A 27,612-nucleotide genomic window follows, 5' to 3' on the forward strand; every position below is an offset into this window, starting at 1 on the left:
ACAGATTCCAAGGCGGGAACAGCCTTGGGAAAGCCGAACCCTGTTTGTCATTCAAAATAGCATGATGGAACAAAAGACCCAGGATCTGAAAGCCTCCTCAGGGAGTGCCAACTGTCTCTTTCTCATCACCCCAGAGGATGATAAAGCAGGTTTATATGCTACATGAGGAATTCAGATTGGACATCTGAAGTTTCCCAAGTGGGATTTCTTAAAGAGTAAGACCATTTTAATAAAGTTTCCTGATAGTAGATAATTCCTTGACTGTATTCACGCAGAGGATCGAATTTTACATCAATTCAAGGTTCTTTATATGTGGTCCTTAACCACAACATGCCGATCCTACTCATATGCTGGCTGGCTTTCCTCCCACGTCAGAGGACAGACACTGCTTTGCATGTGCACAAGCTCCATACCTTATCCAAGGCTGACATCTGTTATGGTTTGTATATGCTTGGCCCAGGGAGTGGCACTATTAGAAGGTGTGGCCCTGTTGGAGTAGGTGTGGCCTTGTTGGAGTAGGTGTGTGACTATGGGTGTGGGCTTTAAGACCCTCATCCTAGCTGCGGGGAAACCAGTATTCTGCTAGCAGCCTTCAGATGAAGATGTAGAACTCTCAGCTTCTCTTGCACCATGTCTGCCTGGATGTTGCCATGCTCCTGCCTTGATGATAATGGACTGAACCTCTGAACCTGCAAACCAGCCCCAGTTAAATGTTGTCATTTATAAGACTTGCCTTGGTCATGGTGTCTGTTCACAGCAGTAAAACCCTAAGACAACACATTTTCTCCCATCTCAGAAGGCTTAAGGTGTATTCCTACCAAAACATTGTCTGATTGTGAAAAATTAGTTGCTACATTTTTGTTAACAACTGCAAGAGACAGGTATGAACAGCAACTGAAACCCAGAGACCAGCTGTAGTGGATCATGCTAGTCAGTCCTGTGATCTTTCCACGACTATCAAGAGTAGTGAGTGAATCCCAGGCCCGGATGACAGACAGGGCCTTTCTAGTTTCAAGGGTCTCACCTTTCTGAAGAGATGGAAGACCCTGGGCTTTACAATCTGCTGTCTGTATTAATACCCTGACTCTGCTGTCTACTTAACTGTGAGAACTTGGCAACAGAGGTCAGCAGAGGACATCAGGGCCTAGAACTGGAGCTACCCTGTGAGTCAACTGTGGATCACACAACAGAGCTACAAGTGTTCTTAATCAATGAGCCATCTCGACCTCTTCAAGTTCCCAACTCTCAAGATCTGTGGTCTTCTAAAGCAATTCAGGGGCTAGGCTCAAGAATAGAGTTTTTGGAATAGAGATATGTAAGCCCCAGTGTGATATGTGCTAGGTACACCCATGCACTGAGTGCCTGGAGACAGGCAAGTGCAGGAAGGACAAAGCTGGGCTGCAGGGCTAAAGATGAACCCCAGGAGATAAAGAGAGTGAAGGAGACCTGCTGGGGTTCAGACTGAAGCATGCCCTGCTGGCTGACCTCTATAGGCACTGGGCAAGCACATGATGCACACAGACATGATGGAGGCCAAACACTCACACAGAAAATAAATAAACCTAACAAAAAGTTGGGAGCTTGTCTTTCACAACTCCACACAGCACACACACACTCGGTACTCAGGCAAGGGCTCAAATGGGCTGGCTGCATAAAGGAGGTGCTCTCTTTAATGCCAAAGCAGTCCTTGTTTGCACTGGTCCAAACTGCCCCAGTTGATTCCCTGCTCTAAAACCAGGGGTAGTGACAGGATTTGCTCCCAGTGTTCTGGGAGAGAATTTTCATATTCAGCTGGAATGTTTTATGTCTTTGCTGAATGAGTACAGCCCCTAATAGACCCACACAAGGCCCCAAACAGGTAGCACAGAAGCCCAGGTCACAGGGTAGATGTCCCTCAGCAGACTGACAATGTGACAGGAATGAAATAGATACCATCTCCTCAGTGCCTACTGACTGCACAGCAAGCATACTAGCTTACCAGTCACAGGCATGCCACGAGTTAGCTACCACAGATGGGACACAATGAGCACACAGGCTTCACCCAAGGCCTGGGGAAGAACCTTGTAGGTCCAGCCATGGTGTCTGTCTCTGTCTCTCTCTCTTCTCTTCTCTTTTCTTTTCTCTCTCTCTCTCTCTCTCTCTCTCTCTCTCTCTCTCTCTCTCTCTGTCTCTCTCTCTTCTCTTCTCTTTTTTCTCTCTCTCTCTCCCTCTCCTCTCTCTCCTCTCTCTCTCTCTCTCTCTCTCTCTCTCTCTCTCCTCTCTCTCCTCTCTCTCTCTCTCTCCTCTCTCTCCTCTCTCTCCTTCTCTCCTCCCCCACCACCTTAATAAACTCCTGGAAGCCCTGTGGTGATGATGACTTCTCAGAATAAAGCTTGGTAAATGGCTATTGTTCTGACCTGAATGACATTAGGCAACCAGGTCTCTGCACACAGACAAAACCAGTAGGCATTTTAGCACATCTCAACTCACTTTAAACTATAAGGAAATCACTTACATTTAAGTTAGTACACGCTATGCTTTCTGTATTCATGATTTGAGAAAAAATGGACACAGCTTTTTCCAACTGGTTCTGAAAAGAAAAACAAAAGTCATACTCCAAAGCGTGCACCATCACTCTGTGCTCCTGCAGGTCACTTAAAGCAGGATGCTCCTACGCATGGAGCCTCAGGGTTTTAAACCAACAATGGAATTTCTGTAATAACCAAAATTAAACAATGAAGGGTTTTACCCAGTGACATGGCAGCCTATATTTTAGCAGTCTGTCTGAACCTAGGTTTAAGATGGAGGCATTAAGCAAATATTCTCCCTTCTCCTACTGGAGCCAGCTCTGAAGGAAAGACTGACAATGAGAAACAAAGCAAAACTCATCATTGGTATAATGAGAACAGTGAAGTGTCAAATCCCTGAAGTAGTGCACCGTCAGGACCCTTGGAGATGGCACCCAGCAAAGGTGAGGAAGAAGCAGGCAGAGGTTATACAATGAGACTCCACATTCTAGGTTCTAGGCGGTTCTCCACCAGCACAACCTAAGCACCTACCCAGTGACTGGAGCTTTGGGACTTGTAAGGGGCAAATCTAATCTCTAAGGATGAGAAGTGGAGCAGGTTCATGGCTAAGCTGTACTTGCAGGAGGTGGTAGAGAGGAGGCTGTGTCCTGGCATCCTGTTGCCACAGATCAGAAAAACAAGTGTGGGCATACACCGGCAGGACCGCAGTTTAGCCTGCCCATCTACACTAGGATTCTAGTGTTTCTGTCCCACTGACATGAATTTCCTGCCAATGGTTTCTAAAAGAAATTCATAGTTTTGAGTGTTGAGTAATCAAAAGAGAATCAGTGTAAGAACTGCATAAAAGAGGTTTAAAATAAAAGAGGGAAAGGACACAGCAAAACAAACCGAGAGAATAGTTAGTGGAGGAGACTCCAGGATGAAGCTGTGTTCATGGAGACAGAGGACAAAATAAAGAACAAGAACAAGCCGTAGAGATGAAATCAGGCAGACTTCTCCACAGCAGCAGGGCAAGATGTGTAACAGAAGACCAGGGCTCAGAGCAAACAAAACACTCAAGAAAAGCAAGGGCCATCTCAAAATGCCAAGCCTTGCAAAACTGCAATAAAACAACTTAAGCCACCAAGAACTCAGGTACTGTAGTTTCTTTGAAAAACACAACAGAAGTCAACGTTGTAGGCAAAGTAGAGAGCGCTGGGAGGACAGCATACCATGGCATCAGCAATAAACCACCGAGCCAGAAAGGACCACAGCTGGTCCTACAGCTGGGACTATAGAACAGCGTGAGAGCAGAACTACTCACCTGGAAAGGAAGGAATCGATACACAAAAGGAACAGAAGGGCATGATTTAAAAGCACAGGGTCCATCTCCTCTCCTCTATTTCCTCCTTAAAGCCAATAAACTGGGCATATTTATAGGAAAAGCAAGCACTACTAAAGGTAATATATCCACTAAAATTTTTTTTTCTTCAAAAAAACCAAACACGTCAACTTGACTATCAGTAGCTGCTGTCACAGGAATTAGATTGAGAAAACTAAGTAACAACATGGTTTTGGAACGACCAGCAGAGAGGACACGAGACAGGGAAGACCTGCAACGGTGACCTGAGGCAGGCTGAGGCGGTGCTAAGCTTGTTCAGAGCAGCATCTCCACCCAACTTGCCAAAATTTAAGATAGAAGGTAAGTTCCCCCAATACAAGGTTTCTCGGGGCCTTTAGAGTTAATGAGGTAGAGTAGCTAGCGAGGCAATACAGGGGACACAAGAGAGAGCCTGCTCACCCAGTTGCCTCCCTGACTAGCACCCAGTTATCTACAATCTGAGGAAAGCACCTAGAGGAAAACACTGTACTCCCTTTCAGAGAAACAGCACAGGGCACTGTCCCCCTTCAAGCACTTGTCCATCGGCTTTATTCAGAAACTTCAGTTTAAGAGTAACTAGTAGGGTAGTCGTAGTACAAACCAATGAAAGCCCCATGCCAGAAAATATTTTAAGTTATAAAAATATAAGGCATCAAATAAAATTCCACTAGGATCATGCATGTCATATGAATCTAAGCATATTAGGAAAGACTTGTGTCATATTATAAAGCCAAGTTGAAGTTCTGCAACACTTAAGAGATATATACCTAAACCAGAATGATTCAGAGTTCAAATGAAATGATTGAAAGGTATTAGCACACCAAAGCAAATGCCTTCAAAGTGAGCAGAAACAAAAGCAAAGGCGGTGACACTACCAGAGAAGGCTGAGGTCAGGGCAAAGCGACAACTACGACCATGGAGAGTCCTGCACAGCCGTCAACTCAGAGTCACGATGACAGGAGGCTCTATGTGAGTTCCTACTGGGATGGCTTCTGCTTCCTAAGAGCAAAGAGCTACATGAGACTTCGGTCTCTGTCCCTCAGTCCCTGTCAGAGTAGGAGGACATGAAACAACTTTCTTGGACAGACAGGGATGCTGGTAAGCCAGAATTGATCATGCCCAGTTGGTGCCCAGTAGGAGGATATCCTCATAAGCCTTCCCCAGCATTAAGGAAACACCTCCCCTGAAGTCCTAAATACCTATTCTAATTAGTCTTAAGTAAGAGCTCCCCAGCCTTGTTTTGCTAACTGGGTAATAACTTAGCTTGGTTACAATTTTGTATCATAAGCTTTTCATTTTCTGCATAGCAAATGTGCCAATCTCAGAGGCGGGCTCTTTAAGACAACAGGTGTCCCAGTGTCCTTCACTGAGATCAATCTCAGAGTTGTACTGTCTTTCTGGGTCTTGGTTGCTCCATCTGTCAATGAGGGGATGGTGGTCTAAGGGGATGCTAAGGCTTCAACTAAATAGTAGCAGACGGAGCTATCTAACTAACAAGACCTTACTCATCTGCACTTTGGAGAGAACTAATTTACAGCGCTCTCTAAGAACCTACATAGATGCTGGGCAGTAATCCCAGCACTTGGGAGGCAGAGGCAGGTGGACTTCTGAGTTCGAGGCCAGCCTGGTCTACACAGTGAGTTCCAGGACAGCCAGGTGAACACAGAGAAACCCTGTCTTGAAACCCCCCCCCCCAAAAAAAAAACCCTGCTACACAGGAAGCATGTGATGTCATTACTGTAACAAAGATATTCCCCTTAGACTGCAGCTTCCTTCTTTGATTCTTTATAAGATGTTGGCCCACCCATTCGAAATAGAAATGCATTCTGGGGTTCAGTTACAAGTGAAAGCACTATTTACAGACATAGGCATAGAAGGCATTGCTTTAATTATGAAACCTTCTTACAGTACAGTTGGAGGGAAAAAAATAAATGAAAAACAAGAACAAAAGAAAGCAATAATGTCCTGCCCCCTGCCAGTCCACTTGCATCTCTTCTGCCCCAAGGCCTTACCTGATTCAGAGCTAATGCCACTGCAAAACAGGATGCTCTCCTGGAGATAATGTCTCCCTTAATTAGGGCTTCTTCTCTTAATGTGGTACAGATTTTAAGCGATTCCGGGGTATTCTGCAAGAAGATGAGACTGCTCAGTCAGTGCTGTGAACCTTCAGGTGCAAAGATGGCTGACAGCGTTCAGCATCTCAGCTCTCCTGTAATAATCTCCCAGAGCCTACGTGAATGCACTTGAAATTACGCTCAGAAGACATGACAGTGTGGACTAAGGAAAGACTGCAGGTCTCTACCCTACACAAAGAACTACAGGCAACTAAGGGATAGATACTCAGAGTCGAAGAAATCGTCTTCCCCAGGGAAGAGCCACCAACTGATTATCTGATATCAAATGGTCAGCCCTGAAAACATGCATACAAGTAACACTACACAGACTGAGCAGGCTGTATTGTGTGTGTATATGTATACACACACACACACACACACACACACACACACACACTACATGTAACAACAATTGGTGAAAAAAGTTATGAATTTGATAGACAGCAAAAAGGGGTATATCAGAGGGCTTAGCAGGAGGAAAAGGAAGAAGAAATGATATAATTATTATTTTTAAAAAAGACTTTTTTTTTTTAATTTATATGAATACACTGTAGCTGTCTTCAGACACCAGAAGAGGGCATCAGATCCTATTACAGATGGTTGTGAGCCACCATGCTGGGAGTTGAACTCAGGACCTCTGGAAGAGCAGTTATGCTCTTAACCTCTGAGCCATCTCTCCATTATAATTTCAAAAAGAAAAGAAAAAATTAAGCTATCCAGAGACTGTTTGCAAATAAACTAGGCTATCTATCTATATATATATAAACTAGGCTATCTATCTATCTATCTATCTATCTATCTATCTATCTATCTAAACTAGGCTATCTATATGGTAGCTGCTCAACCCTGTTTTCTCTTCTCCAGCTTGTCTATTTCCATTGCAGACCAGTTTCCACTCATAAACACCTAAGTTTCTGTTTAGCAGTGGGCTAGTTTCTAGGCATAAGCCCCACAATGAAGTCAACTGACTGTTAATTAACTATCCCTGCAATGCTCTGTAACATGGGGGGCTTTCCTTTAGAAAATTTCCAACTTGAAAATCTCCAGATAAGCCAAATATTTAAAAATATTAATATTAATATAACATAGGTTATAAAAGAATCCTATAAAAGTAGAAGCTAAAACAAAGAAAGGAAGGAGAAAGAAAGGAAGAAAGAAAGAGAAAGAGGAAGGAAGGGAGAAAAGAAAGAGAAATTCAAGGGGGCTGAAGAGATGGCCCAGCAGTTAGGAGCACTTGTTGCTCTTGCAGAGGTCCTGAGTTCAGTTCCCAGCATACATATGGTGGCTCACAATTGTCTGTAACTCCAGTTCCAGGGAATCTGATGCCCTCTTCTGATCTCTGTCAGCACCAAGCACATACATGGTACACATACTTACATGCAGGTAAAACAACCACACACATAAAATAGATACATCAAAAAAAAAAGAAAACTTGATTTATTTATTTATTTTGGTTTTTCGAGACAGGGTTTCTCTGTGTAGCCCTGGCTGTCCTGGAACTCACTCTGTAGACCAGGCTGGCCTCGAACTCAGAAACCCACCTGCCTCTGCCTCCCAAGTGCTGGGATTAAAGGCGTGCGCCACCACTGCCCAGCGAAAACCTTATTTTTAAATCGGAGAAAGTGATGTACCATCCATCCTCTCAGTGATGATGCACTGTTTGTGATGCACTGTCAGTGATGCAAACCTAGCCCCACCCTCTCAGTAAGGCGCCAATCAGCAGGACACTATGTAAGCCTAGCCCCACCCCTCAGTGATACACCAATCAGCAGGTCAGTGATGTAAACCTAGCCCCACCCTCTCAGTAAGGCGCCAATCAGCAGGACACTATGTAAGCCTAGCCCCACCCCTCAGTGATACACCAATCAGCAGGTCAGTGATGTAAACCTAGCCCCACCCCCGGGCCACCACAGAGGGCAGGTTTACAATGGCAGCACCAGCCCTACCTCTGTGAGTCTGTGAGACTGGAGACTCAATCCTCCAGAGTCTGAACTTTATGTGGGGCGTGACTGGAATAACTGGATGACTGGAAATCTCAGCAGCTCTGTTTCTCAACTTGTCTCCACTTAAAGAAACAAGTTCCTCTTGGATACAACACAGGAAGAGCATCCTCTGGCCCCTCTTAAGCAGCAGAGCTAAATTCTCTATGCTTCACGCACCCAGGGAAGCATGCCTGAGCAGGATCCTACCTGGTCATGCACCCAGGGAAGCATGCCCGAGCAGGAGCCTACCTGGCCATGCACCCAGGGAAGCATGCCCGAGCAGGAGCCTACCTGGCCATGCACCCAGGGAAGCATGCCTGAGCAGGAGCCTACCTGGCCATGCACCCAGGGAAGCATGCCTGAGCAGGATCCTACCTGGGAATCACCATTTGGAATGACCCATGTTCTAGTGCTGTATGACTGGGAAGGATTACCTCATCCTGAGGTCAGTAAACTACAGCCTTTGGACCCAGTCTAACCTATAGCTTAGAAAGGTTTAAAGGTTTATAACGGCTTATAAAAACAAATCAAGACTACGTGGTAGCAGGGCTTAGGAGATGGCCAAGTGCTAGGAGCAAGCTGACTGCTCTTGTAGAGATCGATCCCAGCATTCACATGATGGTTCCTAAGTACCTGCAAGTCTAGTTCCAGGAGGTCAGATACCCTCTTCTAGTCCACAGGCACCAGCCATGTATGTGGTGCACAGATATGCATCCAGGTAAAACACCCATACATAGAAAGCAATGGTAATAACAAAAAGAATACATGACAGCCATCACATTTAGAGTTCACCCCAGAAGGATGGGATGACTTCAGAGGGCAACAGCAAGACAGACCTAGTACAGGCTAACCTACCAGAGACTCTAGAGATTAGCAGGAACCTGACTCTTGTGTTCACAATCTACATGCTTGCCAAAGTGCAAAACATGATTGCTTTTCCCATGGTGAGAAGACCTGACAAGGCTAATTTGAATTTTTCTAAAAATGGATATTTAAAATTAAAATATTTGTGCCAGATGGAAAGTTGACAGAGAGAGAGAGAGAGAAAGACAGGGGGAAGGGAGGGAGTGTTCCTAGAGCCCTGAGGGTCAGGGGAACAGTCTTACCAGTTTATAGCAGATTGCAAACGCGAGGACATAGGTGTCTTTGCTGAACTTCACATCCTGGTTTTTCATTTCAATCAACACTTGCAGTGCACCTGCATGAAGTAAAGAGAGGCCAGCAGTTAAAGGCACCCACTGGCAGGTCCCAAACTTCTACTCAGTTCAGAACCACCTACTGAAAGCAGATTTTTAGCATGATGAAAATCCCTTTTTTCTTGGTTTGTTTGTTTGTTTGTTTGTTTTTCGAGACAGGGTTTCTCTGTGTAGTCCTGGCTGTCCTGGAACTCACTCTGTAGACCAGGCTGGCCTCGAACTCAGAAATCCGCCTGGCTCCGCCTCCCAAGTGCACCTTCCAAGTGCACCACCACAGGCCGAAAATCCCTTTTTCAAAGTCAAATAGTGCTTATCCAAATGTTAAATTAAATTATCAGGTCACTAGGAAGAATGCATACAAAACCTGCTAAGGTTTCAGATAATCTGGGGTGCCACCACACACAATGAGGTGTTTGCAACTTAAGCAAGGTCACAGTGGGGCTCCTCAGTAGGAGTCTAAGGGTCACTTCTAAGCCCCCCCCCCCATCTGCTATGCCAGTGGAGTTTTTCCACACCTCAGACTGTATGTAACACTTACTTTCATATTTGCCTTTGGTAAATAGCATATCCATCAAAATATTGAATGACGTCGAATCTAGGAAGAAGCCTTGTAGATGCTAGAAAACAGAAACAATACAGTTTGGTCAGAAGTTACAACTATTAAGGGGATGCCGTTTTTTTTTTGTTTGTTTGTTTTGTTTTTTTTTTTTTGAGACCACGTCTCAGTAGGTAGCACTGGCTGTCCTGTCACTCATCATGTACATTACTGGATGGCCTCAAACTCATAGAAATCCACCTACCTCTGCTTCCCTCCTGCTGGAGTAAAGGCATGAGCTACTTACTATACAGGGCCCATATCTTATTTCTACACGTTTTATTTTGTAGCTTCCTAAATTCTCTAGTAGTCTGGTATACAAAAGATTTTTTTAAAGCTTAACTGCTGAGCACTGTTACAGCTTTGGGAATGGATACACTGGACAAGAAGCATGGACACTCTCTGTTTCTCGAGTGGTGAAGAGTCAGGAGGGTGGCCATGAGCCTGTACCAACTAGTAGTATGACATCAGAGCAGCTTTTAGACGGAAGACAAGGATGTCTCACAGAACTGTAGTGGCCACAAGCAGGTAATACAGTTGGTCACTTTTGAAAATAGTCTGCTAAAACATTGTTCACAACATTGTTTTTAACTTTTATTTATCTTAATAACAAAACCATCTCTGTATTATATTTGGTTTTAAAAAACACGTACATGAGAATAGCTAAATCGGGTAACATTTATCACTTAAGATCTACTTAAGAAACTTAAGATTTACTCCCATCGTAATTTTTAAAGAATAAATTATGTTGCCATAACCGCTGTGTTTTATAACAGTTCGGTTCTCTTACATCACAGCATTTTGCGTGATATTCAAATATCACGTTTCCTTTATTCTTTTTGAGAGCTACCATGCAGACAACGCCGAGACTGAGGAACGACAAACGACGTCTGCTCTAGATGCTGGCTGGGTTTTAGTCCAGGAGAGCTCAGGTACGAGTCAGGGAGACGTGAACACAGAGTCAGAGGGTTGAGAAAAACAGAGCCAGAGTCTCAGTCACCACTGGGCGATGGCAAACAATGACCAGAACACGGACAGGAGTAAGAGACAGGGGACGGAGAAAGCACTGTCACAGAAGCCGGGTTAGGCAAGGCCTCACTTCGGTTCACCCTTCTCTACAGCAGACCTGACACACACAGTTTCCGTGTTTGAGGCTTAAAAATTACTTGCATTTTTATTTTACTGTCATAAGCATACCTTTGACTTATGACAATGAAAATTTTAATTTTCTTTTAGCTATAACATTAAAATATTTAAAATATTAAAAGAATACCAATTAAGTGAAAAGCAAGATTTTAATAATTCTAACCCTATAGACATAGTTTACTTTCCAGATTTTAATACACACATACTAGCATGTAATCATGTGTACGTGTGGGTATGGGTGCACGTGTATGGCAGTGTATGTAGAGGCCAGAGAACAACCTTGGATATCACTGCTTAGTTGCCGTTACTGCTTTTGTCTCTCATTGGCTTGGAACATACAAGTAGGCTAGGCTGCTTGGCAAACAAACCCAAGAATCCAGGTCTCCTCTTCCTGGTATTATGACTGTAAGCGCACACCACCGTGCCGGATATTTTTAAAATGTGAGTTTGGGGAGCAAACCCAGGTTCTGTTCAAGCACTTTTTCCCCTGAGTATTTCCCTAGCCCTTGTCTTTCTTTTCCTATCTCTCTCTCTCTCTCTCTCTCTCTCTCTCTCTCTCTCTCTCTCTCTCTCTGTCTCCCTCTCTCTCTCTCTCTCAGAAGAAAACAACAACAGCAAGAACAAATATTGAAACTGGTCTTAAACTACTTTTCTCTACTTGCTACTATGCCCACCTTCCTAGTGGATGGTGTTCTTTAAAACTCTAGTGCTAGGTATGGTGGTACATTATCTGAGTCATCCCATTCAGGAGGCCGAGGCAGGAGGATTACAAATTAGCATCCTGGGTTACCTGTGTCAGATAAAAAGCCTAGGGTTCATTCCAAGAGTACAGAACACAGTAAGTGAAAAAGAGGAGTGGGTAAAACAGCTCAGCTCACTCTGGAGTCCCTAAACATGGTAACCTGTACACGATGGGCACTGGCCCAAGTTCACAGTGTCTCCAGCTGTGGGTGAATTTATAATGTTTCTTATTCAGTCTCACCCTCTGTGAGATAAAAATAATAATCACATCTGATGACTGGCTGTTCTGCAAATTATTATTATTATTATTATTATTATTATTATTATTGGAAAGGGTTGATGGTAACTAAAAATGTTAATAAAGTGCATTTATTACTATTGTGTGCATGTGTGCAGATGCAGGTGCCATGGTGCATGCATGGAGGTCAGTGGACAACTGTATGGATTAGATTCTCCCTCCACAGTTAATGGCTTCCACAGATTGAACTCAGGTCCTCAGGCTGACTTGGAAAGTACACTTATCCACTGAGTTATCCTACTAGTGTGCAAAATTATATTTTTATTTAGAAAAAGAAAAACAGAATATATAAAAGCATTTTAAAACTTGACTACTTATAAATACAACCTTTAGTCAAAGACAAACAAAACAAAACCACGAAAACAAGAGAGTATGCAGATGCAGGATAGGAAATCAATGGTGAGTCGTAACTCCTGAGACAGGATACATGTTCTAGGTGGCCACACACATCCAAGGTAATATACCAGGACATCAGTTTCTGTACTGTGCTATGCCTCCAAAGACACCTGTAAGTCTCCTTGTGAGCAAACTTTAAGGAAGGATTTGAAAAGCAGAGAGCTTATTTATTTAGCCTGGAAGTCTTACCTAGGAAAAAATACGTAATGAAAAAGATGTCTTTTCTAATAACTGAGAATACCAGATGACATCAGCAGGGGAAGGAACTGAAAAACAATAACCTTGTCTCTGATGAGCTCCACTGCAGAGTCCTCAAGGTCCAGCTCATAGCACAGCCTCATGAAAACTGGTCCGAACTTATACTCCCCCAAGGTGAAATTTCTGTTTTCTGCGTGGTACCTGGTAATCAAGATTAGTCTATGAGTGAAAAGATGGGGCATAGCAAAACCAGACACGGGATGAGTAGATCTCAACTAGCAAGCAGAAGCACCCAAGTCTGGATCCCCTGCACCCATGTAAAAGTCAGGCTCATTCATCTGGAGCCAATGTCTGGGATGCAGTCAGGATTCTCAGCGCTTACAGGACGCCAGTGTAGTCAATCACTGAGCTCCAGGTTCAGTGAAACCTACTCTCCAAAAAACAATGTTTAGGGCAAGTGAGAAACATAGCTGATCCCACACACACCCACAAGGACAGACACAGACCATAGGGTGCACGCTACTAGATGCTGGGAGCACAATAAAGAATAAGGAACCCCCAGTTTGGGAGAAACAGAATTTGAATAAAATCAAGAATTGCAGAGTTTAATATACTAGGCATTGAAACAAAGTTTTTTTAGAGGCCAACTCCAACGTACTCTGTGAAATAAAGAAGTGAAATATACACTGAGATCATCCCCCAGATTAAGCAACTACCTGCTGGGCCAGGAGTCCAAGCAGCAGGGGCTCCTTAGAATGGGCCCCATCACAGAACAAAGGAGAAGAGCTGGGAGGTGCTCCGCCTTCTCAGAGGTGGCTGTGTGCTCATACAGGGTGCCACACAACCAACAGGCACCTGTAACTTACATCACCTCTGCTTTTCTAAGGTCAGAGAAATGCCTATGTAAGCTATGACTGTTAGATAAAAACAAACAAACAAACAAAAAAACAACAACAACAAAAACAAAACCAAAAAACCTACACTTTTGAAAATGTAAGTCCTGGGAAAAGGCCAATTTTAATGGCAGTGACATCTTACTATGTGGCGTGAGTTCTACAGGTGGCCAGTCAGGCACTGGACAATGACCAGCACAACCTACTTTCAGTAAGCAGCCATTGCTGCTGTCGGCACCTAAGAGGACAATCTGGTGACCAAGGGAGCATGTCACTGTCAGAGTTTCAGGATGTAACTGGTTTAGCATACCAGCGGGAAAAGCTGACTTTACTAGGAAACACTGCTCCTTCTGCTGAAACAACAGAGGAAAGCTGGAGTGGCATTAGGGTTGAAGTGCTGTAAGCACATGCTGCCAAATAGTGACGGTAAATATGGGCCCTGCTTCCTTAGACTTGAGAACTGAGTTATTGAAGAGAGGACAGTAATGAAGGACTTCTCACTGCTTCTGTGTGATGGTTCAAATCCAGCTCTTCTGCTTATACACTACGCGACTGTAAGAAAGACAACTGGCCACTCAGGGCTTCACCTCCTCATCTGTGGAGATAGGAACTCAAGTAGTTTTGTGAGAACTGGGTAAGCTTTGTTCGGCACATGACAGTTCTTTCATGTTGGCTATTGCACTATGTGAGGCATCTTCAAAATCTATAAATATTTCAGTAAATGAGGAACTTGTGTCAGATTAAAAAGAGAAAGCAAAAGTTTCCCTGATTTGATGTCCACATTCAAAATAAAGTTAACACCAATAGAAGGGAGGATCTAAAATCTCCCCATAAACTGAACAGCACTGACGCAAGCTTATGAGGAGATGAAGTTATTACCCCATTGTGACTCAGTAAGGATAAGCTTCTGTTTCAGCTCAGGCCCTCCCTTCCCAGCAGCCTGCTGCCGGTCTCAGGAAGACAGTGAACAGGTTGGCTAGACAGGCCTTCCAACCTGCCCAGCTGCTCACAAGAGCGGTAAAGAAAAGCAACTGGGTTGTGTCGTGAGCTCAGTGAAGGGCTGGTGCCGCACTCTGATGTGCTGGTGAATGTAAAAGCAGAAAGAGCGAGCACTCCGAGTGTTCTCCCTCTTTATCCCGGTGTGTTATTATTACAGGCATCTGCTGGCTTTAGGGTACTAATAAGGAAAGTAAGGAAAATAACCAGCGGCTCTCAAATGACAAAGCAAAGTTAGTGTTGCGACACGACCTGTCGGCTTATGGGTAGTTTTTGTCACAGTTTGCATTTGGTTTATCTCCCAAAGTATTGCAAGTTTGTTGTCCAATGTGGAGTCTAATGGGATGTCCTCAGACCAACTAAGAATATTGCTCTCAAAAAGGGGTTTGGTATTTTTCATGTGCCCCTCTCAAGTCCTAGAGGAGTGACTATAAAAGCCGAGTCTGTCCCACTCAGCATTATGGCCTCCTATATTGAGATGTGATTTCTTTTTATCAGCACTGACCAGCAGTGTGAGACGGCCAAGAACCTTCAGGAGAGCCAAGCCGATGCCAGTGTCACGCCCTAGACTTTCCAAAACTGTGAATCAAAGATAATCTCCTTTCTCCATATGCAGATTGTCTCAGGTGTTATATTATAGTAATGAAAAACTAGCTAATATACCCCTTGACCCACAACTAGAATAAGAGTGCCTACGTTTTCTAGAGTTACTCACCACGACGGTAGTTGTGCTGAAGAAAAGCGAGAAGTAATTTAGATGTCTAACAACAGGGACCAGTTGATTAAAATATGTAATATGTGGTGGAATACTCTGGTGCCACCAAATTATAATTCCTTAACATATAAATAAGACTAACATATGTTGTATTAATTTAGACAATACTATCTTTCATACAACAATCACCAGGACTAAAAAGAGCTCAGTGTGGTGACACATGCTTGTAATTTCAGTACTCAGGAAACTGAACACTCTTAGCCAGCCTGGGCCAGCCTGGGCTACAAAGCAAAACTCTGTCTCAAAAACCAACCAAATAAAAAAACACCTGAACCATATAAACAAAAACTCACCAAAACTGTAACATATTTGCATAAAAGTCTGTGATAAATCTCTAACTGTTCAGATGAGCTTTGAAGAAACTTTCCATCATTCCCAGTCCTCCACATACGTGCCTGCTGTTCCAACCCTCCGGCACTGCATCCCTCTCCCTACAGCCAACTGTAGTGTGGTCAGACAAATCACCTTAGCTAGGAGACGCTGAGCTGTTTGTGATGCTGCCCCAAGGTTCAGCAGCTTCCAGCTCTGTGTGGGCTTGTGCTGCTTACACCGTGCTAACAGTGGGGTACTAGAGGGAGAAGGGCAAGACCACAGGGAGAAGCACGAAGCAACAGAAATCTAAGGGGATCTTCATGGACTATCTAGTGCCCCTTTCTGGAAAAGGAATCTCTGGTAATACCTAAAAAAGATGTAGTAGGCAGAAGGCAGGAGGAAGGAAGGCAAGGAGGCCACTGGACCCAGGGAGAGAGGAAGTAAAGAGGCTTCAAAAATACCTGTGTGGCCAGTAGCTGCCAGAGGCACACTGGTGTATGCTGAGGAGCTAGGGGATAGGTAACTGGAGGGACTGGCCACTGTGTGGTAGTTTATGAGGTGCTGTTCTATGCTTGGCCCCTGAGCGAGGATCAACATCCATAGGATATCTGGAAGTCATCTGTGTAGAGGTGACTGCTCTGGGAAGGGCAGGTAGAGAGGTGATGAAGCCCCAGGGTTCTCAGGAAGCGCCTCACCTATAAATGACCACTTTTGCCAGCTGCACATCTTCCAAGGACTGGCACAGGTGCAGCAGTGTTTTCAACTCTTCCTTCAAGATGAGTTTGTTCTGCGTCAACTTCTCCTCCAAGTTTCTGAAATAGAGTTCTGGAAGAAAGCACAGGGTGGTGGCAATCAGGATGGGTGGGATTGTAAGGAGGCTGCCCTAAGGGAGAGGAAGCCAGCCATAGCTCACTGCAAAGAGGGACCGGAGGCATTTCCTGTCATGGCTTCCCTCTAGAGAAGTGGGTACTGATGACGGTCTGTAAGGCACACTGTGTCATAGGAAATTCTGGGTCACCTTCCACCCCAGTCTCTGGAAACACAAACTGAGGGGGTAGCAGTGCCTCTGGTATTATTTGGGTGATATTCAGGCACACTCAAATTTAGACAAGTACTATTCTAGCCCTAATAAATCAAAGTACAAATAACTCATGAAAAGATACAGTGTGGCCAGGCCCTCAAACTCTCAATGAGCAGGATATCAAGAGGGGAAGCAGGAGAATGGGACTTCATGATGGATTTAGCCAGTAGCTAGATCATGTGATCAGGACTAATTTGTGTCCCTGCACTTGAGTCAGCGTCTCCTCCTCTTCAATCCTCATGGCTATCCTGTCTTTACTGTGACGCAAGAAAGTAACCATACTACATGATAAGCAGAAAAAGTTTAAAAAAAAAAAAAAAAAGAAAGAAAACAACAAAAAAAAAGACAAAATCTACCACAAACAACAACAACAACAACTCTCTAAACACTAGCACTCTCTAGCGACAGGATCATTTGCAGGTCACCACTGTCTATGATGTCTCTGCACTGATGGAAATCTCTAGGCTCTATGGGAACACAGTTCCTCACTACTGTTGTGAGACACAGCGCAGGAAGCCAAAAGCTGAAGGCAGGGCTTCTGTCAGTTCAGGAGTTGCCTAGGATTTGCTACAAGGCCCAGGGCTCTGAAGGGATGCATTGATATACACTTGTGACATAACAGCACAAGCCAAGTCACTCCGTTCTCGGTGTCTGAGAAAATCCCTATATAGTTAGTGACCAAGGCACTGGATCTAAGGACCTGGGCAGACCTAGGTCCTGCCCTTACATGCTCTGAGAAGACCCTTGTCTGTGAGACACCGTTCCTCATGCACAAAGCCAGGACTATGATGCCTACACCTCACGGGATTACATGAAGGTATAAACAGAGAGCATCTGGCCCGAGGCCTGCCGTACAGTCACTGCCAGGAAGTAATGGCACTAGCCACCTCATTTCCATCCTGGCCCTATCTGAAGTAACCAATCCAATTTTAGAGATTTCTAAGTAATTTCTCAGCTAAAAGATTTTAAAGCAAAGATTTTACATCCTGCACCTCTTAATGGTTAATCCAGTGAATCTAAAACATGTTTTAAAAATATAAATTAGGACATAATAGTTTGACTTTCAAGTATTTACCACATGGTCACAGTCCAGAGTGATGTGTCTCTCACACAAAGCTACAGCTCCTCCCTAGGAGTTTAAAGTCTGCCCAGGAAGACAGGTTTCTTTGTAGAACTAGCATGTGAACAAAACCAATGAAGTCAGAAGAGTAGCATTTTGACATCTGTCGTGACTATGAGCGGGACAGATAATGTTTCCTGGAAGCGGAGGAGTATCAGCAAATACAGTGATGGAAAAGTCTGTACCAAGTGTGGTATGTGACAAAGTGACACTGTGGGCTCCTGAAATGACGGAATGGTGGCAGGACTGTATAAGCATCTGACAGTGCAGTAGACAGGGCTGACCTTTAGCCTGCGTCTTGAGTATGTTCATGGCTGTCACAGCCTTCTGAAGACCTCAGCAATCAGACATCAGACAACAGCAGGGGGTCCTTCCTATGCAAACCTCAGAGAGCCCCAAAATACCCAAGATAAAAAGACAAGCCTGGGGACTGGAGATGGCTGAGTGGTTGAGAGCACTTGCTACTGTTGCCGAGGGCTCAGGTTCAGTGTCCAGGGTCTACACGGCAGCTAACAACTCTCTGTAGCTCCAGAGGACTCAGTGTACTCTTATGGCCTCAGCACTGCAAGTGCATAGTACATACATGCAAGCAAAACCACCCACATACATAAAGTAAAAATAAACAAATCTTTAAAAAAAATATATATAAGAGAAATAAAAGTGAAAAACCTTCAGTGGATCCACATTGAGTGTATTCAAGTGGAGATACAAGCACTCTCCCTGACTGCGAAGGCCTGTTCCTGAGGAGCAGTGAGAAGGACCAGGATGGGAGGGATGGTGGCATGAAGTGTCAGTCAGTTGCTCAGCAGGATCTGGCAGCAAGAGGAAGGAGTACTGGGCGTGTATCTAAAGAACCTGATTAATTTCAGTGGTATCCTTATGGTTTTAGTACTTTTTACATTTTTAAAATATTTTAATTATATGCATGCATACATGTCTGCACATAGGTATGTGCACATTTCTGCCTGCAAAGACCAGAAGAGTGCCTCAGATGGGTTGAAGCTAGACTGTTCTAGGCAGTTGTTAGCCACCCAGTGTGAGTGCTAGGAACCAAACTCAGGTTCTCTGGAATAGCCGCAGGCACTCTTAACTCCTGAAGTACCTCTCAAAGGGGGGGGGGGACAAAACCCCAATATAATGACCTTCAACTGCCAATCAGCCGTAACAAATGCCAAGTCTGCTAAGTTTGATTCTTTTATGCACCCTAAACACAGTGGGCTTCTCAAAGTAAATCCCAGGTTCTACAGTGTGAAAAATGCCAAATGCACTACCACACCATGGCCTCACTGACCTACAATTATATCACAGTTCTATGTTTCAACAAGGCTTAGCCAACATTTGAAAGCCAGTCACTTGGATCCCTGAACTATGTAGTCTATTCGAATCGTTCCCTTTCCAATTCTATCTCTATTGATGTCCCAATTGTCTCTATCAATGTCCCAATTGATGCTGATGCTGGCCCTCAAATCATATTCTGAGTGGCACAGATCTAGGGGACTGGCCAGAGGGCTAATTTCACTCTTTCCCTGGGATCCCGGGGCAGGGTTAAAAGAACAGCTGTAGACTTTAAGTAGCAATGTATGAGATGAATGGTAGACTAGGAAACTAAACAAATGATCACTCTGGTTTTTTTCTTCCCTATGAGATAGGTCTTGAAAGAATGAATAGAGACAAAGAAAAAATATAAATGGCGAACAATGAAAGAATTAATAAAACAGATAGTATTACCTTTGGTGCCAGAAAGGTTATATGCAATAGCCATCTTCTTATGCTGAAATTCCTTTAATTTCATAACGCTATCTGTGAGTAGGTATCTTTTAGCTAAAAATTAGAAAAAGAAAATAAAGTCATTTTGATCACTTGCTCTCCCCCCCCCCCCCCCAGCAAGTAAGAGCTTGGTTGCCTCTAAATGACCCATCCAGATAGTATCCCTGGTGGGGAAACAAACATCTCCACTCAACTACTGAATGCAAGTCTTGGTAAGTCTTACATTTGAAAGGAGGTAGGGATTGATGGACTGGTTGATGAGATATGAAGAACAAATGGGCATTTGCCACCTAGTCAGGGGCTAGCAATGCACAGACACACCACACAGATAGGTACATGCATGCATACACACACATACACACACACACACACACACACACACACACACACACGCACACAAACTTTCGCTTGGTTTATTTTGAGAGAAGCACGAGCCGGGCGGTGGTGGCACACGCCTTTAATCCCAGCACTTGGGAGGCAGAGGCAGGCAGATTCCTGAGTTCGAGGCCAGCCTGGTCTACAGAGTGAGTTCTAGGACAACCAGGGCTACACAGAGAAACCCTGTCTCAAAAAAACAAAAAACAAAACAAAACAAAAACAAAACAAAAAGAGAGAGAGAAGAGAAGAGAAGAGAAGCGAAGCGAAGCGAAGCGAAGCGAAGCGAAGCGAAGCGAAGCGAAGCGAAGCACGAGATATTGGGAAAAGGCTACATTGTGACTTCCAGTTTGGAAACTCCGAACTGAAGATAGCCTTTCAGATCTGGTCTCAGTAGCCTTAAATCAGAAATCACTGACCACTGCTTAGCAAGTCTGGAATGTATCCTTCTTCTGCATCGTTGGCTGTGCGTGAGATTAATAACAGATGAACCCTGCACTGAGATCTGATACGATAAAGTAGTAACAAAAATAGTTGTTTATGGAAAGGCAGTCCTGGGAAGCTGTCAGACCCAAGTCTTTAGTTCAAATACTGCATCTGCCAGCTCCCTGTGACCTTGGGCAAGTGACAACCTTGTCTACTTCCTATTCTGTAAATGAAGAAGGGTGCCTGTGTCACTGGATGCTGACTGAAGGAAGTGTGTGTGTGTGTATCACACTAGAATGTTAAACAATTTTCAGAAAGACGGTAAGGAATAATTTGGGGGACGAGGACGCCCGCCTCGAGTCTCTTAGAACATAAGGGGCACAGCTTGGGTTCCCATCTCTTAAACTCCGTACCAAAACCTTGCAGAAAAGGAAACAAGATATGTTCTCAAAGAGGGACTTGGACTCTAGCTGCCTTTGCTTTCCAGGCACCGAGCGGAGGGGTTCGCAGCCCCCAAGCAAACCGGGCTGCTCTCGCGGGCAGCTAAGGGGAAAAGGCGCACGAGCCTTCTCCAAAGAGAGAGGCCCTTGTGGTCTCGCGCCCCCTTCTCTTCCACCCTCCCTCCTTCCTGGCGTGCGACCGCGGGTACCTCCGAGAGTGCAGCGGCAGCAGGCGGAGCCTGAGCCCGTCACCCCGGGATGCAGCGAAGGACGCGGCACCCGCAGGCGCTCCAAGGGCCGAAATACCGTAGCCATATTGTTCCGGGCCGGACCGCACCATCTGCGGGACCCCGGCAGGGGGAAACGCCCAAGGTGGTCCGTCCACTTCCGGCGGAGGCGGGCGCTGTCCCTCCTCTGTATCTGACCCCCGGACCGGCTTCCTGCTTGGTACGCTCCAAGATGTCGGCCCCCATGGTGCGGTGTGGGATGCTCCTGGCTCGGAGAATATCCGCGTCTCGCCTTTCCCTGGCAGGTTGGTGGCTGCTTCCTTAGCGCTGCAGCTCCGTTAGGCCTCTCAGCACGCTGTTTATTGAATGAAGGGAATCGATGGACTTCCAGGAAGAGCATAAATGCTTCTGGGATCCGGTTGCTAGAGAAGCGATTTAGGGTATTGGGTAGCAGAGAAAGGAAGAAATAACTCATCTCCTTTAAGGCTGGTACCCGCTAATCCAAACTTTTGAAACATACAGGAAGGCTGTGTGACATGAGGTTGTGCGTATGTCTTGCAAGTTTAATGTATTAAACTAGTAGATACTTTGGTGATCATGAAAAACCCGAATATGTTCACTCCGTGGGCTAGAACAGTTTTCTTACCCTGCGATTTCTTTGGAAAGTCATCAGGCAAAAGTTTTTCCTCACTGCCTCGTACTTGATGACCAGAGCCCTTGATCTTCATCCCCCGAAAGAATTTTTCAATACTAGCCTCATTTTACCTGGTGACCTTGGTCACAACTTCTGCCTGACATTTCTTTCTTGTTACAGTTTTCCACAAGTAGGTAAACCAGCAGAGCGCTTTGACGTCTGGAGTTGAGTCGCGCATTACTCAAACCCTTTTTAGTGGACCTCATGGTGAAGATGTTTTAAATGTATTTGCAAAAGCCTAGTTTGTAGTGGTTACAACCTCATAATCCTTGAAGATGTGCCAGATTCCAGGAGTAGGATGAACTAACCACACTTGGTTGTTTCCACTGCTGCGTAGTTTCAATCACACTCCCTTAACACCAATTACAAAAAGAAAAGCAATACACCCTTGCTCACACTACTGAGTGTACAGCCACTTAAAAGTAGGCCTCATAGTTGTAGGAAAAGTAGGGTTCCTTTTGTCCTGGACAGCTTAGAATCTACCATTTTCATTTCTACAGAAAGCTTTTTGGACACTGCATTAGACCACAGGTGGAGGCTCTAGGAAGGCAACATAAGTACATGGGATAGACTTGGATATGTGTATGAATCCCCTGATTCAAGTACTCAGCTTGTACAAATTCATGGCAGAGCCGTCAGTCTATGCAACACTTTGAGACTTTGAAACAGTCTACTTGAAATAGGATGAAAGAGCACAGCTAAAATAATCAAAGAGATGGAAGAAAAATGAACTGAGATCGGGCAACAACAAAGAGACCGGCATATGGAAGGGGCAGGGGAAGGGAGCTTACTGGGCACCATAGTTAGTAGACATAGTTAGGAGATATCAGTGAGCCTTAACTACCATGCTGGTAGGTGGTATTCCCTCGTTTTGTGTATGATGAAAGAGATTCAGAGATGTGGCATGATCTGAATCATTTTTATAGCATTTATTATTAGCAATGCAAAAGCTAAAAGTTAAATTGTGCCGTTAAAGCTTGTCTAGTCACGATCACATTACTTCCTGATTTTAAAAACAAACACAAAGATAATGCTTGGAGACGTTTAATTAAAGGCCCAAATAGAGCCAGATGTGGTGGTACACGCCTTTAATTCCAACCCTCAAGAGGCAGAGGTAGGCAGATCTGAGTTCAAGGCCACCCTGGTCTCCAAAGGAGTTACAGAACAGCCAGGGCTACCCAAAGAAACCCTGTTTCCAAAAAACAAACAAAAAGGCTGAAGTGACAAGAAAATGTATAAGGCTGTAGGAACAAATATGTTTGCCACCAAATGTGAAGTTCTGGTCCTTCAAAGTAGTACGGAATTCCATGGAGAAACATTTCTTTTTACTGGGGGTACTTATTTTAGAGAATATTGTTGCTCCAAAGTAACTGATCTAAGGGTAATCAGTTTGGGAAAATTTTAAACACTCTAGTTTTAGAGTGGTCTCACTATGTAGGTCTGGTTGGCTAGAAACTGAATAGAACAGGTTGGCCTTGAATTTATAGACACTCCAGCCTGGCTAAGCAAATATTTTGAATGGCATGTGCAGAGAGGTTATGGGGAGTCTGAGACCTAAGCTTGAGAGTCTGAAGTCTGCCTCTTACTCATTCAGATGTGGTTTGAGCACTTTGAATGTTGTTGCCAGGTTACTTGTCAGATAACCAGAATCTTTCTACACTCTAGGCCTACCAAGGGACTATCTGCATGTTAATGAGATTCATATGCATACTAAAGTTTAAGTCTGATCTAGATTTTCCACTTTGTTTCTGGTCTCCTTTCATCTTTTGCCCCTGGCCATAGAAATTCTTTGGTTGTAACATTATTATACAGAACCTCAGTTTGTGCACAGTGATGGAAAAACCTTTGATCTTTATAACATGCACAAAGCATCATAGGAAGATGAGTGTGCTATTTTATTTTACTTAAAAGAAAGTGTGTGTGTGTTTGTGCATGCTTGCATGCACATGTTCATATGAATGCATGTATGTAGAGGCTAGAAATCAAAGTTAGGTGTCATCTCCAGTCACTCTTCACTGACATAAAACTCAGATTGTAATCCTTGTGTAGTCTGTTATGGTCGCTGGGTATCTGCCTTTTATTTTAGAGTTCTTTCCTTTCTCTTGATATAGAATTCACATGCCGTGCAACTTACTCATTGAAAGTACACAGTTGTGTGACTTTCAGCGTTGTGCAAGCATCTTTCCAACCAACTCAGGATATTTTTATCACACTCTATCTATATCTCTTGTTGCCAATCACTCTTAATCCCTCAATCCCAAATTCTCAGTTCTAGGTGACATGTGGCCTACTTCCTCTCTTTAGATTTCCTTGTTCTGAGGCTTCATGTAAGTAGGACATAATTTGAAGCTGGTATCTTTCACTTAATATAATATTTTCCTGATTCTTATTTTTAAATTGCTAAATAGTATTTCATTACAATAATATACCAAGTCTTGGTATATACTTCTCTTTGCTTTATGCAAAATACTGACAAATATGCTAATCCAAGTCAAATGGAAATGTTTTCAGAATTGATAACCATAACACATCCAGCTAATGACTTAGCATAGTTTGACAGGCTATTTGGGATCTAAAGACTTTAGGGCTCTGAAAAGCTGAGCTGTAACTTAATAGTATAAACGGCTTTCAGTTTTCACATTAGAAGATGAGAAGGGCCCGCATGTCCGCCGGTAAAGCTGTTGTGGAGCTTCTCAGATGTTTATGTGTGTTGCTGTGAACTGTGCAGGAGTCATTATAGTATCACATTTGAATTTTAAAAATACATAAGCTGGCAGTTGCAAATACAACAGAGGTTGTGTTCAGTAAAGATCTGTGAAACATGCCTGTTGAGCTGATTGTCTTTCCCTTAGGTAAAAGATGCCTGCTTTCTGCAGCGTACGTGGACAGTCACCAGTGGGAAGCAAGAGAGAAGGAGCAATACCATCTGGGTAGGTTCTGCCATACACTGTCATTTTCGGTCACTTCACGTTACATACCTCGTATCATATGCTCACATGGCGCATGCATAAAAGATACCTCTATGATGACGAATCTCACAGAAGTACATTTAAGTCTTAAAAAGAGTTATGTCCACACATGGAGGATCACCTTTGCTGTTCCCTGCGTTCCCAAAGCTGTCTTTGTGTCTCCCTTGATGATGCACTACTGAGGCTGTGAAAACTGTTCCTTCTTGACTTTTGTTCACTTCACTGTAGTGTCCATGCAGCTTGCCTCTGTTTTACAGTGTCGTTGCCAGGTGACAGACAGACTTGGAAGCCACAGAAAGATAGTGAGCTCAAAGAACCCTTCTTCCTTGTTTCATAGTTCACAGAGAGCAAGCAGCCTTCCTTGCATAAATTACCAAGGCCTAAAAGAAATCACTGATCCCACAAGCACATTTCCAAGGGCTCTGAGACCCTAGTGCTGTGTGCATGGACCCCTGAGCATCCCCACACCTACACATCCCCCCCCCACCTCCAGCGTGCCCACTCTTCACAGTTCCTCTGTGCTTGTGTTAGATAAGAGCAAAGTCCTCCTCTGATGGATTCTTCTAGAAGAGCAGGAGGTAGCTGATGGTTGTGGCTACCATTAGGATGTTTCAGAGCTATCATGGTCTCCTTTGGGAATGTGAGTTGCAGAGATGGCCAGGAGCTCAGGAATGCGTGTGGCCACAGCCAGCCACAGCAGAGCTGGGCAGGTTCTGAAGGTGAGTGGTGAAGCCCTCCACAGGGAACTTAAAGTCTGACTCTCACTTTTAAGGGTTGGCACAGCCTTTTAATCCAACACTTGAATCTGGAGATTAACTTCAGAGCTAATATACTTATCTAAACATAACCCTTTAAAACTTACATAGTTTCCATGCTATAAAAACAGAAACAAAAATGAAGTAATGTGGTCTACAGTAGTGTTTTGAAATGTACTGAAGTATTTAGGCCTCAGGATTAGGAAGCCACTACACGCTTTCATTTCCCATGTCCAGCCCTGACCCACAGGACAACAGGCGTGGGCACACATGTACTATACTGGTGAAGTCAGATATCACAAGTGTGCCTGAGGGACATTTTTATTTTAAAAAATGAACAGTAAATAGTTTTGGTAAAGGTCTAAGTAACTCAAAGGTCTCTTTTCAGTCAATTTTTATTGAAGAATGCATTGATGAAAAAAAAAATCCAGCTTATCTTTAAGTATGAAAGAAGTACTTTGTTTTTGTGTGTTGAAATTAAATTAGTTTTATTAATTAGAAACAGGGTTTAAAGTGGTAAAAATGTCTCTCACTGAACTTGGAGGTGACCTGGCCGCCAACAAATCCAAGCAAACTTCCCACCTCGCCCCCCAGGAATGGGATGATTGGCCTGCACCCAGCCATTCTGGCCTGCTGATGTGGGTGCTGGGGACACACTCAGGTTTTCACGCCTGAGCAGCAGACGTTCTTCCTCACTCTCCCATACCCTCACCCCTGGAAGTAATTTTCAACTGACAAAATATTATGAGTTCCTCTCTGTCCTTTGCCCATATTCACTTTTTAATTTCATTTTGATGTGTTTGTTTTTGTTTTCTCTTTCTGGTGTGTGTGTGTGTGTGTGTGTGTGTGTGATCTATTATGTCCCTGTCAGAGAGGTGTGCACATGCTGTTTTTAACTGTCTTATATTTGTCAGTATGCATGCATGTCATCTACTACAGCACATTTATTGAGTTTAGTCGTTAATACTTTTTTTCCTGTGTTTTTGTCACTTGACTTTGAAATGCCCCTTATCAAATTTTTTTCCTCCTTTAATACAGGATGCATTCCAGGTTCGTGTTGCATTTAAATCAAGTCTTCTTACAATGAAATTATTCCTTATCCTTTTTTATTTCTTATGACTTCCTTACCTTTCTTTATGATTTGATCCCAGTTTTGCCTCCCCATGCAGACTACTCTGTGATGACATGACCCTGTCTGGGTTTCTGAAGTGGACACAGCTGGTGTCTCCATGCCTCCACTAGGCATGTCAGCTCTGATCTCCTAGTCACATCTGAATTCTCAGCTGCAACCACACTGGCTGATTTTCTTGACTTGTAGGGAGACCTTTAACATAGTAATGATTTTCTGCTGCTTCTCAAGTTTTCCTTTACATTTTTTCCATCCATGCTTCTGGCCTGCGTCAGTCTATACTGTAAAGGTTGCAGAGTGACGATTCTCCACCTCCCATGACCCCTGCATATTCACTTGTTGGCATCAGTGTTCCCCTTAGGCAGCAGACCTGGCTTTCTTTTCTGTTTTCTTTTCTTTTAGCAGTGGCCATACATTCTGTAGACATTTGTTGATTGGTGGGATTGCTGTCATTATTTGGAGTCCAGTGTCCCATGCTGCCTGGCTAATATGAATGCTTCCCAGTTATTTTCCACGTTCTCTTTCTCACCACTCGCTTGCTTTTTCATTTAACTGTGTGTTCTAGGCTTATTACTTTCCCCTCCCTAGCCTGGACTCAGCCCTTCCTTGGGAATTCTTGTTCCTTTTAATGGGGCATGAGTGATATTAGAAACAGGAGCTAGGTGTTAGATGCCATTGATTCTTACCCAGTAGCTCCGATTCCCATTCATCTGCATGAGGCTTTCCCTGGCCTTGCTGTGGTCTCCATTCTATGGTTAGAGCTTGGTTCCCAACAGAGGCAGGGTTTTGTGGGGAGCTATACCATTGCATGCTATACAATTTCTCTGTCTTCTGTCCAGAAAGTACCAGCTATCCAGTCATCGTGAAAGTCACAGATAATCTATACATACATTAAGATGCCCTCTGAATTCAGTTATTCTTCTCTTAGAAGCCATGTGCTAGAATAATGCCAGTGTAGCTTCAGATAGTTATATAGCCAAGATCATTCTCATGTACCATACATGAATTATCCACAGTGCTGCGGAAATATAAATAAAGGAACAATGCATTCTGGGAAAGCTTCTTGTTAAACAATTTTCTAGGTGTGGAGGAAAGATGAGGAAATAGGGCCAGGCACTGT

General features: G+C 44.0%; 1 protein-coding gene across 2 annotated transcripts in view; it reads left to right on the forward strand.

The window, feature by feature from the left end:
• The first annotated feature begins 21,127 nt into the window (after positions 1–21,127).
• Mrps27 (mitochondrial ribosomal protein S27) overlaps positions 21,128–27,612 on the forward strand; it is a 69,634-nt gene continuing 63,149 nt past the window's right edge. The window contains exons 1-2 of one of the 2 annotated variants that reach the window (XM_076927271.1): positions 21,128–21,250; positions 24,492–24,569. In XM_076927271.1, coding sequence (XP_076783386.1) covers positions 24,499–24,569 — 71 coding nt within the window. In that variant the 5' untranslated portion in view covers positions 21,128–21,250; positions 24,492–24,498. The remainder of the gene's footprint in view (positions 21,251–24,491; positions 24,570–27,612) is intronic. The other variant, XM_076927272.1, reaches the window with a different exon arrangement.

The sequence above is a fragment of the Arvicanthis niloticus genome, chromosome 29 (genome assembly GCF_011762505.2).
Source record: "Arvicanthis niloticus isolate mArvNil1 chromosome 29, mArvNil1.pat.X, whole genome shotgun sequence".
In the NCBI taxonomy this organism is placed as follows: domain Eukaryota; kingdom Metazoa; phylum Chordata; class Mammalia; order Rodentia; family Muridae; genus Arvicanthis; species Arvicanthis niloticus.